The sequence below is a fragment of the Electrophorus electricus genome, chromosome 7 (assembly GCF_041902795.1).
Source record: "Electrophorus electricus isolate QZ-2024a chromosome 7, ASM4190279v1, whole genome shotgun sequence".
NCBI classification, from domain to species: domain Eukaryota; kingdom Metazoa; phylum Chordata; class Actinopteri; order Gymnotiformes; family Gymnotidae; genus Electrophorus; species Electrophorus electricus.
The window spans coordinates 31,140,661-31,156,024 of record NC_137503.1 but is presented as its reverse complement, the minus strand read 5'-3'; the positions used below and the strand labels follow the sequence as shown (position 1 = coordinate 31,156,024).

The following is a 15,364-nucleotide window of genomic DNA, read 5'->3' as shown; positions in this document are numbered from 1 at the left end:
GGAAACTAAACCCTGAAGTTCCTGGCCTCAGTCCAGCCTGGAACCTGCTCTCTCTAATTTTATAAAACATCTGTTTTAGACTAATATTTACATGTCTTCAACAAATATAAAATGTTGCAGAGCTCTGATTTGTGACTTTCTCAACTGAACTGAAATTATTTCTTACTCACTTTTCAGATTTACATCAAGGATGGTGTAGTTCGATACTGATTACATAGGTGGATATGGATTACATAATCCCAGACTGAGATCCACTCTCATTAGGTATAATTCAAGGTATTTATAACAATTTGACATGCAATACATTCCTAATGCTCTGGTTTATAAATTTGAACTGTACCTTTTGTGCATACGTTACTGACTGTACATATGTTAATGACCTTTAATCTTTACTTGCAGCTAATATGTTCATTTGGTGCCTGCTTGCTAAAACATTTGCGCATGTGTACATTGTAAATTAATTTAAAAAAAAAACATTTATTAGTCTTAGTTTATTTTCAAAATGAAAAGCAGAAAGGAAAGAATAGTACACATTCTTCAAATGATCGAACAGACACACATGCATGTAAACCTTGTTCCTGTAAATGTTCTGCAAAGGAAAGGTATAGGATATATGAAGAGCACCCACAGTCAACAACCCCAACGCGTATTTTCATGACAGAGGCACATCATTTTAATGTCACTTTGGTTGAGTCAGAGGAAGCATTTATGGACAATGCCACATTTTACAGTGCTGAAAACAATCAGAAGAGGACTCTGGAGCAATACGAACCCTACTAATTCACTGTGGCCTTCATCACATCAGCGATGCCTTCCATTACCAAATAGCAGTCTACACTTACATTAGCTACAGCTAAATCCGAGTGCCCTAGACTGTCACTGTGCTCCTGAGGAATAAAGGCCATTTGGAGAAAATCTAATTACCCACTGGTTTGCTCTGGTGTTTTGTGGGCAGGGCTCTGCTTGGGGCTCTGCTCTGAACATGAACACACCACCAGCAAATGTGGTAAAACAGCATGAGAAGACAGTAATGTGAATGATTCACGCAATGTGCAATTTCATCTTGTGTGTGTGCGTGTGTGTGTGCGCGTGCGTGCGTGTTTTTATATTGCTGCTGTAGAGCATGTGTTTCTGACAGAGAAAACAGCTAGCACATCTTTGATCTGGTTTCTTAAATGTTAGAGTTTTCATTTCCTACAACTTCTCCTCCTACTCACGGTATCTTTGCTTGAGACACAGTTGAGTGTTTCCCTCGCAGTGGACACCAAATCGCTGTGCATAGGTGCAGACAACAGCTTTTCAAATCTAGACGTTTGCTCTGTTTTGAGCTTGTGAACTAAAGCTGGTGTTCACCTTCAAGTCTGGATTGTGCCAGGGAAAGTATGTCCATTTTCCCAGATCCCAGTTTCTGTGCTCTAAATCACCACAGTCAATCACCAGTCATTATTATTTAATAGCTGGGCAGTGGTAGCTCAGTGGTTAAAGGTACTCGGCTTGTAATCGGAAGGTTGCCAGTTCAAGCCAAGTTGCCACTGTTGGGCTCCTGAGCAAGACCCTTAACGCTCAACCGCTCAAAGTTGTACTCAGCCATGATTGTAAGTCGCTTTGGATAAAAGTGTCAGCTAAATGCTGTAAATATAAATGAAAATTACTTCTGGAATTTGTGTATGATTTGCATAAGAAGCAGCACTAAAGTATTCTTAATCATTAATGTAATGTCTTCTAAAGATACAGTAACAGAACATGGCGAGTGGGAAGAGGATCTTCTAACTTCAATAAATGGGCCCCAATTTCTAAATTCTAGCAACCGTGAAGACCATTAAATACTGTGTATTAAGAGGTTAACCTCTTGTTCCTAAGAGGGAAGCATAATTAGAGATTCCGCACACTGAGGGGCACAGCAGACAATGTAGCTGTCCACACTGCAGGGACATCTCCTCATAAAGTTCATAAGGTCAAATAACTTGACTGTTTCCAGTAGGTGAGTCAGTGTAAAAAACAACAATGTAAATGCAATGCCAAAGGCTTGAGAAGCTGACATGGATAAGTCACCCGCAGGGAGAGTCTTGCGATGTGTTTCACTGTGCGTCATGGTGGTGGCAATGATTGGGAGGTGTGTGTGTGTGTGTGCGCGCGTGCGCGCGTGTGTGTGTGTGTGTGTGTGTGGATGGGGGTTACACCTCAAAGCTGATCTCACGGGAGCGAGTGAACAGAGGCTCGGTGGACAGCAGTGTGTCCGAGTAGCTGCGTCTTAGGTGCGTGGAGCTGCACGTGGTTTTGATGGCCACTTCATATGGGGGCGGCGGCTCCATCTCCCAGTGGACGGGCTGCGCTCGACCCGACGGGCTGAAACATGTGGACTCCATGGGAGGGTAATCGAAATCTTCACCATACAGACCTCGCCTCTGTCTGTCCAAAGTCCTTATGGTGGAAACGCGCACACACACACACACACACACACACACACACACACACACATACACACACACACACACACACACACACACACACACACACACAGATGCACACATATGTGTTCATACTCAGATTTGTATACCGTTAGCAGGTCTTTTCTTGTTGTTAAATAGTAGAAATGAAACATTCCACAACTCATTGCTTACGTTTTGAGATCTGAGTGAAAAACATTTCCAAACTCGTAATTTTGGTTGGACAGTTAAAACAACTAAGAATTTAATATTTATGCCACCGACGACCGTCCAACCCCATTTTTTCCCACTCGAAACTGCTTAGTACACTTATTACCACATGGGGGCGTCATTGGCCTATTTAAACTGAGGGAGCGTTTAGGCCCGTTCTTTAGAGGCAATCTTTTCATGGTGTGTTTGTGTGTGTGTGTGTGTGTGTGTGTGTGTGTGTGTGTGTGTGTGTGTGTGTGTGTGTGTGTGTGTGTTTCGTGCGTGCGTGCGTGCGTGTGAAGTGACACCTCATCTGTCTGGATTATGAATGTTTTTTTAATATGCCAAACCGAAAACACATTTGTCTATATAATTCTACCATAGGTTATTGTAAATACCCGTCTAATCATTTTCAAATTTTCAGTCATATCAATTTATTTATTTTGTGCCCTCTTGTGCTTTATGCTTTATGCATTATGCTGTATGTATGATGAACCATGTACTGGAATAATGTGATATAAATATCGATAAATAGATCAAATATAAATGAATTATTTTGCCGTGTTGGCTATATCATCGGTAAGGGCGTTCAGATGTCTTATATTAAAATATACAGGCAATGAAATCAATGCACAAATTAGCGAGGGAACACAATTAATAAAGTGGTACTTCTCTTTAAAAACAAACTATGCATCCACTTTACGCAAGGCTTCTCTTCTGTAAACTCCCAAAAGAATCAACTCTAGAAACGACAGGACACCAGCGGAAGCCTGCGACACATGTTTCTGTAATCACTGGAAAGATCAAAGCATCAACTTTTACCTGTGAAGAAAGACGGACTGGGACTCTGGGAAATGGGTTCCGGCCGGCGGGCTGAAAGGGGCATGATTATAGTCGTGAGTGTACTCGTTACTGTAGGAAACCGCACTGCTCTTTCCCTTCATGGCCCAGAAGAGTCCCAGTATCAGCATCACGGCGCCCAGTACCACGCAGCACAGGCTGAACGCCTGGAGTCTGTTTTGACTGGAAGGCAGAAATGCGGTGGAGCCGCCGGTGGCTATTAGGAAAACACCGATGAATATGGCACCGTGGTGCAGGGAAGGCATTGCGGAAACTCGGCAGCAGTCTCCCAAACAGTCCACCGTGTTCTGTCTCGCCGGTGCGACGCGCACAACACAGCTCGCGAGGGAATAACGCTTGCTTAAAAGTTGCAAAATCGCACGTCTCCATTCAACGGGAGGGGACGATCGGGCTGTGCTGTCGCTCTGCTGTACAACGTGCTTTATTATATCTTTGGACTGAATAATCGCATGCCATGTCCCGCTAATCTATGATGAAAGATGTTCTTCAACTGAACCAAAGGATCATAAATCCGTTTCACCGACTCCATATTTCGTTCAGAAGTGTCAGTGAAAGTATCTCCGTGAGTAAAGAAGGCAGTTCCCCGGTCTTGTCCATGAGATGCCCGTTTAGGCGTTTAACCAGTGGGCGACTGTACAGTATCCTCCCGGATGCTTTACTGTCGGTCTGTGGAGGACGCGCGCACGCCCCACCCCAGAATCCGCCGTAGCCCTGCTACACGGACTCACGTGCTGCGATGGCATGCTGAACAAGCTCGCACGCTTGCCAAAATCACGTAACAGAGCACCTAGGCTATGGATTTACAGTTTGGGTTAACATGTTTGTTTGTTTATTTATTTTGCATTAATTTCCACCAAATATATACCCGTATTAACATTAGGTGAAAATCGTATTATTTGCAATTTAATTAATGTAAATGTACTTTCAAGATGTCACTTTAACAGTGGAGATCACTGAAGAGCAAGGTTAATGGTTCACTTTATATTTATCTGTCTTGTTTCCGAAATGTTTACATGACGGTTGATAAATGCACACCGAACTGAGTCAATGGTGTGACGGTCTTTCCTCCTCCCGATTGGATAAAAATGTTGTACGTAATAACTGGAGTCAGCTGGATTGACACACCACACGCCAATCGTCGTTTGGTGTAGGCGGGATTTAGTAATTCACCTAGACAGGTTCGCAAAGCCGTGCAGAGTGGATTTAAGTTGAGTGACAAAAATCGGAATTCCCTATGACGCGAGATCAAGGCGAATCCCACGATTAAAGGAACACCTTAGAAAAGTTAACACGTCGTTAATGCAAACGTTTGACTTTAGTGAAGTTTGACAACGGAACTACCTTTTAAAAGCACCTCCACAACAAAGACGCAAACAGTTCAGATAACAGTTTCTGCTCTGTGACTTGTGGGTGAAAAAAGGACTCTACGCTCAAATGGATCCGTTGTTGGGTCTCTGCGCCTTAGCTGTTTTGTTCGTTTTATGGATCAAAGTAAAGGGTCTAGATTATGTTCTAGTTCACCAGCGATGGATATTCGTTTGCCTTTTTCTCCTGCCGCTATCCGTCGTTTTTGATGTTTATTATTACGTGCGAGCATGGGTCATTTTCAAGATGTGTTCTGCCCCGAAACTGCATGCCGAGCGCGTCAGGGCTGTTCAGAGGCAGGTGAGCAGGGTCCGGACTCTGTGTGTGTATGTGTGTGTGTGTGTGTGTGTGTGTGTGTGTGTGTGTGCGCGCGCGCGCGGTGGTCATTCTCTTCTCTTCAGGGATTTTAGAGGATACTCCTGTCCGAGCGTCCCCTGGTTGACTTCTGTACTGTGTTTTCTATGTAACGCCGTATGCTTGCCCTTCGTGATGGCACTGCCGGCAGTGTGAACTAGAAGTAGTGGGTCTCCCTCTCATGTATGTGATGTACTTGATTCATGTATACAGAGGGAAACAAGTAGGCCAACTGGTTAACAATCTCTCCCTTAATCCAAACGTAAATTCTCTGTTCAGAAGCACCCATTTCTTAGCTTCAATCTCTCCCCTAAGTATAAATGTATGTTTAGCAATATTTACTAAACAGAATCTTGTTGATTAGGCTCTGATTTTGAGGCCCAGTAAACAAACCTATATAAGGTTTAATTTAATGAATTTAATGTTAAATCTTTAACTGAATTTAATGTTAAATCTTTATATATATAAAAAAAACTGAGCTGGGAAGATTTTATTTCCTGCCACAGCCAAAAAACTCTGAAAGTGTTCATTAATGATTTCATTTGTTTCATTCCTCTGTACTTTCAAATCCTAACGGCTGTGGGATGTGTGCGTAAGCTTCCCACATATAAGGTGACAGGATGCACTAAATCTGATGCCTCTTTCTGTTCCTCAGGTTCGCGATTGGAAAAAAGAGAACAGGAAAGTCCACATGTGCACAGGCCGTCCTGGTTGGCTCACCGTGTCTCTGAGGGTGGGCAAATATAAGAAGACCCACAAGAACATCACAATCAATATGATGGATATCCTGCAGGTGGACACAGAAAGACAGGTTGGTTCCAACTACACCTAAACTACGCCCTATAGCGCAGTTTAATTCGGTACGAATGTTATTTCACATGGAAATCTGAGATAACCATAATTTAATGATAAAACACGCGATAGATATTTGTGCAGTTAAGCCTGTTGCATTCTGGGAACGGTCCCACCACTCCCACCGTGAACGGTTCGGCACTTTCGCTACTCAAGCACTCCTCACGGAGCTTGCTCCAAAGCCCTATAAGAGCCCAGTCAGCAGTCGGAGCAGCAGGAGCGCTAAACCAGCGCTGCAGGCCCCTGACGTATCCCCCCCTCTGCCTCCAGGTGGTCCGTGTGGAGCCTTTGGCAAACATGGGTCAGGTGACCCACTTACTGAACTCCATTGGCTGGACACTGCCGGTCGTGCCTGAGCTTGATGACCTCACAGTAGGTTGGTACAGGAAACTTGAACTTGCATCACCATTTGGTGCTCTTCTCGCTTGTTTTAGTTCCCGCAGTATGTCCTGCTTTCCTGCCCCATCACTCCCAATCTCTCCCCCCTTCCCATCTCCCCTTCATTCTTTCCTCCCCCGACCTCTCTGGCAGGACTCATCTTGATGACTCCGAGCACTATCCCAGATATAAGTGCAGCGTTTACATGCAATATTGCTCCCTGATCAATATTATATTTCTTGTGTGGTGCGTCAGAGGCCGCATGCGATTGGGTTATGGGTGAGTAATGGCCCCGTGTCTGTGGTCTAGTTTTGACTGGGGAGGAAATGACCCGCTCTGCTCTAAAGCATCTGTTGCTAGCAGAAAAATGCACATGCCATCCCGCTAGTGTTGCTGCGACTCGTCCCTATAGAGAGCAACAGCATGGAAAGCAAGAGCGAACAAACCTGTTTTTATGTCCACCTTCATCATATATGCATCATATATTCCTCATATAATTCCCATACACACACACACACACACTTTATAGCACAGTGCACACTATGATTGCTTATCTTATGAAGCTGTCTGTTTTTTCCTCCCCAGTTGGCCATTGAAAGGTGCATGGTAGGTGTTGAATATGGAGCTGAATAGAGTTGTGGTCGAATCTCAGAGTCTTTAAACTTTGAACTCTTTGCCTAGCGACCCCACATTTTGTTCATTAGCTTCACAAAAAAGAGAAGAAAAATAATTTGTGTGGTTTTACTTGGGCCTTGAATGCACAAAGGCCAGTATTCTTTACATCACCACCATAGTTCGTATTTTCATTAAATGTGCTCGTTTTCTCTCTCTCTCCTCTCTCTCTGTGTCTCTTTCTCTCTCTCTCTGTGACTCTCTTTCTCTCTCTCTGTGACTCTCTCTCTCTCTCTCTCTGTCTCTCTCTCTCTCTCTCTCTCTCTCTCTCTCTCTCTCTCTCTCTCTCTCTCTCTCTCTCTCTCTCTCTCAGGGGGACTGATAATGGGCACAGGTATAGAGTCCTCTTCTCATATCTATGGTCTGTTCCAACACATCTGCGTAGCATATGAGTTAGTGCTTGCAGATGGCAGTCTGGTCCGTTGTACTGAGGTATGATTTTTGTGAGTGTGTGATGGGTGTGTGTGTGTGAGTGTGTGATGGGGGTGTGTCTATGGCTCTTTGTGCTTCTGGAAGCTCGCACTTTTCTTTTAAGTGTTAAATGCATGTCTGTGCATAGTCTGATCACGTTCTAATCTCCGCACTGTTAAAACTCAATAAAGCAAAGCCGTTATGAAGCACCGTGTGTTCTTCCTGCACTGGTGGCTCTACAGCAGAGACAGAACGAACGTGGGAGAGAGAGGTGAAGAAAGGAATGAAAGATGCACGATCACTCCATTCTATTATTGTTTTATTCATTCATTATTCCCCGTCAGTAAGTCAGTAAATACTAACAGGGCTGTTGTTACTGTCTATACACATGGATCATCACTATTCTAGAATCAGACATATTTTATGAGCCACTAAAAAGTTCGAGGGAATTGTGCTGGATTCATCCTCTCTGTGAGTGTTCCCGAGCTCAAAGCCTGGATGTGTTCTTCCTGCGGACAGAAAGAGAACTCCGACCTGTTCTACTCAGTTCCGTGGTCCTGTGGAACGCTGGGCTTCCTGGTAGCAGCCGAGATCCGGATCATTCCGGCACGTAAGTGGGTGAAGCTGCGCTATGAGCCCGTGCGGGGTCTGGACGCTGTCTGCAGGAGGTTTGCAGAGGAGTCAGACAACAAGGAGAACCAGTTTGTGGAGGGTCTGCAGTTTTCACTGGATGAGGCTGTGATTATGACTGGCACCATGACCGACCATGCAGAGCCGGAAAAGGTGGGCTCTCGGCTGCGTGTCCTGCTATGTATGTCTGTCTTCAGACACTGCTCCGTATAAAGAGAAGGGTGGATCACAGGGAGAGGCCTCAAATTTAAAAAAAAATAGTTGAGATTTTGAGATTTTTAAAATGTATTTTACATTTACTCTGATGTTGCTGTTTGATGTAAGATGGTCAGTTTTAGGTTGACCAGCTGACACTGGTTAACTCACGTTTGCTTGCACATGTTCCAAATATTTTAGTTCATGCCCCGAAGAGCAACATATGCTTCCACAATGTCACAAAAAACATTTCTCACAAACACACAAATGGCCAAATGATTAAACCTCCAGGACTTTGCAGCGATGGTTAAAGAAGCAAGCCTTAGCATTGTGTGGGTGTGTGTGTGGGTGTGGGCTTGTTTCACTGTGCGCCTCCATCCGGCAGATCAACCGTATTGGCTTCTACTATAAGCCCTGGTTCTTCAAGCACGTGGAGAGCCACCTGAAGGAGGGCCGTGTAGCTGTGGAGTACATCCCCCTCAGACACTACTACCACAGACATACACGCAGCATCTTCTGGGAGCTGCAGGTACACCCTGCTCCATGCCCTGTAAAACATGCAGCATCATCTCATGCTGTTTTGAAGTGTACTTTCAAAAGTGTTTCATTGATGAGGGATGGCGTGTGATGAGGACGCATTTTTCCTTTGGGTTTGCAGCTCTCATCTCTGTTAATCCCATAAGATTTGTTTTCCACAGCCCACAAGACTTCCCTTAATGTAGTAGAAGCAGGCAAAAGTCTCTTAGCGCTTTACCATATCACCATCATCGCGATCATCATCCGAGTGTCCATTTCTGTTGCGCGGTCTCTCCCACACACACACACACACACACACGCACGCTACCTTTCTGCATTACATTCACTAATGCTTTCCCTCTCTGCTATTAGCTGAAGGTAGTTCTATGTGGCTATTATCCAAGTCTAGGATTACTTAATAAATTATGCAGGTTTTATTTATTTTTTTTCTTGAAGAATTGATATCGCTTGAGCTGGGTAGGGAAAATTGTGTGTGCGTGCGCGATCACACATACCATTAGAAAGAGAGACACACACACACACTTCCTTTCAAGCAGTTTTCTGATAATAGTAAATGGCATGATGTTAAATATGGGCTCTACTAATGTGGAAGAGAAGTATTGATCCGTCTGTCCCTCTGATGGGTCCCCCATGTTAACAGCATCTGTTTTTCACCTCCGTTCCACCACTTTTCCCTCTCTCCTACCCTCCCGTACATTAACTCTCTTATTCTATCTCTCCCTCTCTCTCACTCTCACTCGATTTCAGGACATCATTCCATTTGGGAATAACCCGTTGTTCCGATATGCGTTTGGCTGGATGGTTCCTCCTAAGATCTCTCTGCTGAAGCTGACCCAGGGAGAGACCATCCGCCGTCTGTACGAGCAGCACCATGTCGTGCAGGACATGCTGGTCCCCAGCAAGCACATGCACACGGCCATCTCACGCTTCCACCAGGACGTCCACGTAAGCTCCCCTGGGGCCCACTTCTCCAGACCCTCCACCCGGTCCTCACACACCGCAGTGCTGATGTCCTATATGTGTTACAGATGCTTTATAGACTGTACCTGTGTGGGTGTGTGTGTGTGTGGGTGTGTGTGTGTGTGTGTGTGTGTGTGTGTGTGTGTGTGCGCGCGAGCACATGTACTGCAGGTGTACCCGCTGTGGCTTTGCCCGTTCAGTTTGCCCCATCAGCCAGGCATGGTGCACCCCAAGGGAGATGAGGAAGAGCTGTATGTGGACATAGGTGCCTATGGTGAGCCCAGAGTGAAGCATTTCCAGGCTCAAACCTCCATGCGGCAGCTCGAGAAGTTTGTCAGGGATGTCCACGGGTCAGTTCCAAAGCACCGCCATTCAATCAGAGAAAGACAGTGTCAACGCATAGGACTGATGTTACTTTTCATGTTTCTTTTTCTTAACTCTGTCACTTTCCAGTTTCCAGATGCTTTATGCAGATGTGTACATGGAGCGGCAGGAATTCTGGGAAATGTTTGATGGAACACTGTATCAAAAGCTCAGGAAGGAGTTGGACTGTGAAGGAGCTTTTCCTGAAGTCTATGACAAAATCTGCAAAGCTGCGCGCCACTGACTTTAGTGTCGACTCAAATCAGGGAAGAATAAGATGTTTCAAACACATTTTTTAAAACAAACTAATCATATCTGAGCCATTTTGCAAATAACATTTCCATTTCTGGGGAGCCAGAAAACACAACTGAGTTACATGACTCTCAAAATATGTCTTCCACATTTGTGCAGAAGTCTGGACATGCACAGCCTATTCGCAGAAAGGGAAAATGTTAAAGTATTTTCCTACTCAATTTTTCTGATGTTTTCTCATTTTTATTTGTGACTCGTGTCTAATGAAAATAGTTTAATGAATATACTGTATTTTAATTGCACTTATATTTCATGCCAATTTCTCAGTGTGCTTCTAATATGATTTTGAGATCTGGACTTAGTCAGTGTGTTTTCATAGAGATCTTTTTGTTTTCATAGTTGTTCCTGTGAAACAGAACTGTATTGCAGCACACTTTGAGTTATGCTGATGGAGAAAATGTTTTCCTGTAGCTGGTATCCATCATAGTGGCTACTTAATTACATTTTTACAAAAGAACAAAACAATACCGTATACAGATTTACCTTTGTAAAAGTGGAGTCGGTGTCTTGATTTGTTCTAACTCACTCTGTCTCACTCTCTCTCTCACTCACACACAAACATTTTTGTGTCAGGATGTGTTGCTTCCACTTTTTGACCTATTTAATGTTCCAGTTTAACAACTGCATGTAACGACTTTGGTCGTCATGTGTTGTCTAGAATAAATATGTGCTCTCTTAAAATATGTTCTGTTCCAGAGACCTTGACATCCTTGAGTTCTATACAGCCCCTTAACATACTAGAGGCTTGACTTCTTAGTCTTTGAGTTTTGTTGTGTGATTATCTGTCTTTGCTTAATATGACCTGATTGCTGCTCACATGTGTTTTTCATTTATAATCCACGTGTACTGTTCTCTCAGATGGTAATGTCCTAAGGTACAGTTCAGTGTTGTATGGGAACTGTATGGTACAAAAACTGCATACTCTTAGGTCACTTTAAAATGCACATGACCAAAAGGCCATGATATATATATATATAAAATTGTGACAGAGAGCATCAGCCGATAAGTGTGGACTTGGCTGAAGAATTCGGTTGTCCTCCATTAAAGGTGCTGTGCGATTGCAGAAGGGAAGATCTGTCCACAGGAACGTTGATGGGTCTGAGTCTCTCCCTGGCAAACAATAGAGGCATTCGTATTACAATACAAAAAGTGCTCATCTGTTTCCCGGAGTTTCCCTGGACTGGCAGCCCAGGACGAGCAGGGCCAGGGCCTGGAGGGATCTGGGGATTTAGTGCTATGGACGGTCCTTACCGCCTGTACTTGTCTCTTGCAGGGAATGGGAAGCGCTGGCTTCCGGACTCGAACAATGAGCGGTGACCGCTTCCGCTCTGGCTCTGAAATGTGCTTGTGATGTCATAGCGGCCCGGTCCAACTGTGCTCTGCGGAAGATGTGCCGCGAGCGGTGGGTCAAACACACTGTTCCTTCCCTCAAATGCTTTCTTTTTCTCATATAGACATTCCGGTTTTGCGTGACGAACAGCTGCCTTACGATAATGCATTAGTGTGGTTTTTCGAAGTCCATAGAGGACCTTGTTTGAGTCTTAACCTGGCCTTTGTTATTCATTTATTAATCGAGAGGCATATTTTTCAGTAACCACAGTGAATTATTTAGCAACTTTGAAACTAATATGAAAGCTATGTAATCACAAGAGTGAAAAATTTGAGTCTGGATCCACTGTCAGGTTGCTGAGTGTCTACGCGGTTGACAAGTATCTTCTTGTGTTTTAATGGTATCCAGAACTTTTTACGAACTTTTCTACAGTATGGTGACTGATAAAGCAAGAGTCAAGCTCACTCATATTACTGCCAGAAGATGTCAAGGCAGATTACAATATATTCCAATCTATGCTAATTGTTTTAAAAGTCTGTAATTAGGATGGAAAATGTAATCACCAAGGCTATACTGCATTCGCTAAGAAATTCATATGCAGTGTGTGTGTGTGTGTGTGTGTGCACATTTGTTTTTGTGGATGTAAGATGTCAGAGTGTGGTCCTCACACGGCTTTTAGACCTCAGAGCCTCTGTCATCTTGCTGACCCTGGGGGCGGAGGTTAGAAAGGGAGCTGTCTTGGCGCTCCTTGATTGGCCCGTCTGGATTGTAGTGGTGACATCATACCAACCTGGGCCAGGAAACGTCTGAAGGAGAATGAGACCAAAAGAATTTAAGGCCCAAGCAAGGTTAAACTCCTGCACATTACTGGCCTCATAGCATCCTTGTAATTGAGTGATGGCTAAGGCAAGGTAAAATCTTTCATTTCACCTTTAATAAGTAAAATTAACATAATAGTGCTTATGGCATCTAAGTCAAGCTGTGTGGCTAAATGGATGTTAATAAATGTGTTATGTATGCACCGCTGGCTGTGGGCAGTGAGCCAGGGAGCAGAGGAGGAGTCTCTCTGTGGGAACAGTGGGGTACTGCTCCATCTTGCTAAACACTCCGTGTCTCTTCTTCTCAGGCCTCTGTAGATTCTCCCCAAACTTGGGCATCTCTTTAGTGTATTCGCCAGGGTCCAGATTCACCCTCCTCTGCAGAGAGTGATCATTGTTATGTTCCTAACAGGACGTATGCATCGAGCAATTCTTAAAAGGCTCAGGGCACACACAGGCACAGCGAAGTAACCACAGCTGATGGGACTGTCCCTGGGACCGGTGAACAGGTCATACGGGCCTCTCTTACTGACACGGCGACTCAGGATCAGGTCAGTGGAGCTCTTCAGACTGTAGGTGCCTGGACTCAAACCAGAGTCCTGCCACATACACAAAGAACGGATTAATGTGAAGTATGTGTTCTAAAGTGTTGGTTCTGTAGCATGCAGTTGGTTATAGTAAAGTTGACAGGGCAGTAATGAATTCTGAATTCTTATCCACTATAGCTTTTATTTGATTATTAAAATCTTTACCACAATGCCTCTGGGGAAACGCTGCAGACTGGGGTTGGAGCCCATGGAGAAGCATGTTCCCATAGACCTTCTCTCCTTCTCCTCCAGAGCTGCTGAGGGGATTCCCCCCTTACCATAAGTACCTGGACCTGGGGTCCCGCTCTGGATCACATGTCACATAATGTATAATGTATGCATAATGTACCCTCACATAAATATTCATGTCTATTCATATAATCTCATATGCTGAAGTCTCAAGACACTGTCCTGACACCTTTACTTTGGCCTCCATGTGGGTCTTCTTGTTACCTAAATTGACCTGTCTTTATGCGGGACATCTTCGAATGTGCCTGGTTCTTTGAAATGTAACGCGAGTTGTTAGATTCTACACCGTAAATGTCATATTTTAACTGCTGAAAGTCACAACCAAAGTACCACAGGCAAGCTGGTGACACAGGTAACGGTCTGCCATTCTTTCACGTAGTGTCCGAGGATGAACAGTTTGAACAGACGCGCTCTTGCTGACATAACGCTCGCTTGTCTCCATCTAGTGGCCGAGTTGTGTACCTGGCAGTCTTTGAAGCGCTCTTCTCTGGTCTCGCAGACTCCTCTCACGCTGCCAGGTTTCTTCTCCAACTCCTCAGTGAAACTAGTGATCCTATATGTGCCTGGGCCAACCTTAGATTTCTGAGCAATAAATATACACCACAAAATGGTTCAAAATCAAAGACGTAGATTTTCAGTCTAAACAATCAGGCAATGAAAGAAATCTCTGCACTGCACTTATTTCAGAGGTTTAAACGCGTTACGTGACTGAAGTATAATTACAAACACTTGTGGTACTTTTCTCGAACATAACTGAAGTGACAGTACAGTGCTGATGTGCTGCATAGCTCACACTCGTGCAAGTCGAACACAAACGATGACGTTCTCACTCACCAGGAACTGCTCGTTCTCCCATGCATGCTGGGGCAGGCGGGCAATTTCCTGGGCCCTCTTCCAATCAGGTCTCTTTGCCTGCTCCTGCACTGCCCGGGCACTAAAGCCACCGAAATCTGGATTATATGTGCCTGGTCCAAGATTCCTCTCCTGACACATACACACACACACACACACACACACACACAAACATTCAAAGTGTAAAACACAAGAGACCTGTAGCTTGTCATTGGAAACACTAACTTCCTGAGTTACCCATAACTGGTGTAATCTTGTACCTTCATGCTCTATTCAGAGCTCTATTCAGAATGGGGGAAAAACTTGAAAGTGCATATCATTCTTTGCTATACTTCTCCATACAGCTGTGATCCATAATGTCCTGCTGGTTACATGGACTAGGCTACACAGAACATGAAGCATTAATAAAACAAAACTTGATGTTTAATGCCTCACCAGGTCACTTGTCCTTCTCCTGCAGTAGGGGATCTGAGTGTATGTTCCCACTCTCTTCTTTGCAGGATGGACTCCTGACACGTCAAACCTGTAATTTGGAAAAAGAGGAATTTGTGTGTTGTGAATACTCCTACTCCTGCTCCTTGAAGAAGAAGAAGAAGAAGAAGAAGAAGAAGAAGAAGAAGAAGAAGAAGAAGAAGAAGAAGAAGAAGAAGAAGAAGAAGAAGAAGAAGAAGAAGAAGAAGAAGAAGAACTAGAACTAATGGTAGTAGTTAGTAGTTTTACCTGGCTGACTGTGTTCCAAAAGGTGCTCCTTTGAACTGTTTTTCTGTCATATTTTGCTTTTGCACAGCTTCTAAGACACAGGACCAAACCTGTCTGTGTATTTGAGAATGCCGTGACTATGACAACGTGACATAAATAATTAATGTATTATTTCGTAGCAACAAAGAGCTCGGAACCTCCTGGCAGGACCGTCCCGACGCATCGGGTTTTCAAAGGGGCAGGTCTGTTAAGTAGTTTGCAATAACTCACAGGAAAAGCACGCCTTCAAGCCATCCTCGGCAC

General features: G+C 44.3%; 3 protein-coding genes across 3 annotated transcripts; 1 reads left to right on the top strand and 2 right to left on the bottom strand.

Moving 5' to 3' along the window:
* Positions 1–494: 494 nt before the first annotated feature.
* LOC118241053 (uncharacterized) lies at positions 495–4,125 on the bottom strand. The gene is made up of 2 exons (XM_035524401.2): positions 3,459–4,125; positions 495–2,421 (listed from the first exon to the last, which is right to left on the bottom strand). Exons 1-2 carry the CDS (start codon positions 3,740–3,742, stop codon positions 2,175–2,177), a joined length of 531 nt encoding a protein of 176 aa, XP_035380294.1. The 5' UTR covers positions 3,743–4,125; the 3' UTR covers positions 495–2,174.
* Positions 4,126–4,681: 556 nt separating this feature from the next.
* dhcr24 (24-dehydrocholesterol reductase) lies at positions 4,682–10,959 on the top strand. Its single transcript, XM_027027916.3, has 9 exons — positions 4,682–5,162; positions 5,872–6,027; positions 6,339–6,444; positions 7,432–7,550; positions 8,049–8,312; positions 8,740–8,883; positions 9,639–9,836; positions 10,023–10,201; positions 10,305–10,959. Exons 1-9 carry the CDS (start codon positions 4,932–4,934, stop codon positions 10,456–10,458), a joined length of 1,551 nt encoding a protein of 516 aa, XP_026883717.2. The 5' UTR covers positions 4,682–4,931; the 3' UTR covers positions 10,459–10,959.
* Positions 10,960–11,049: 90 nt separating this feature from the next.
* On the bottom strand, positions 11,050–15,281 carry LOC113588641 (ciliary microtubule-associated protein 2). The gene is made up of 10 exons (XM_081717384.1): positions 15,083–15,281; positions 14,798–14,885; positions 14,345–14,494; positions 13,973–14,092; positions 13,427–13,567; positions 13,130–13,273; positions 12,879–13,052; positions 12,525–12,662; positions 11,778–11,905; positions 11,050–11,636 (listed from the first exon to the last, which is right to left on the bottom strand). The coding sequence occupies exons 1-10, from the start codon at positions 15,130–15,132 to the stop codon at positions 11,522–11,524; spliced, it is 1,248 nt and encodes a 415-aa protein (XP_081573510.1). The 5' UTR covers positions 15,133–15,281; the 3' UTR covers positions 11,050–11,521.
* Positions 15,282–15,364: the final 83 nt, after the last annotated feature.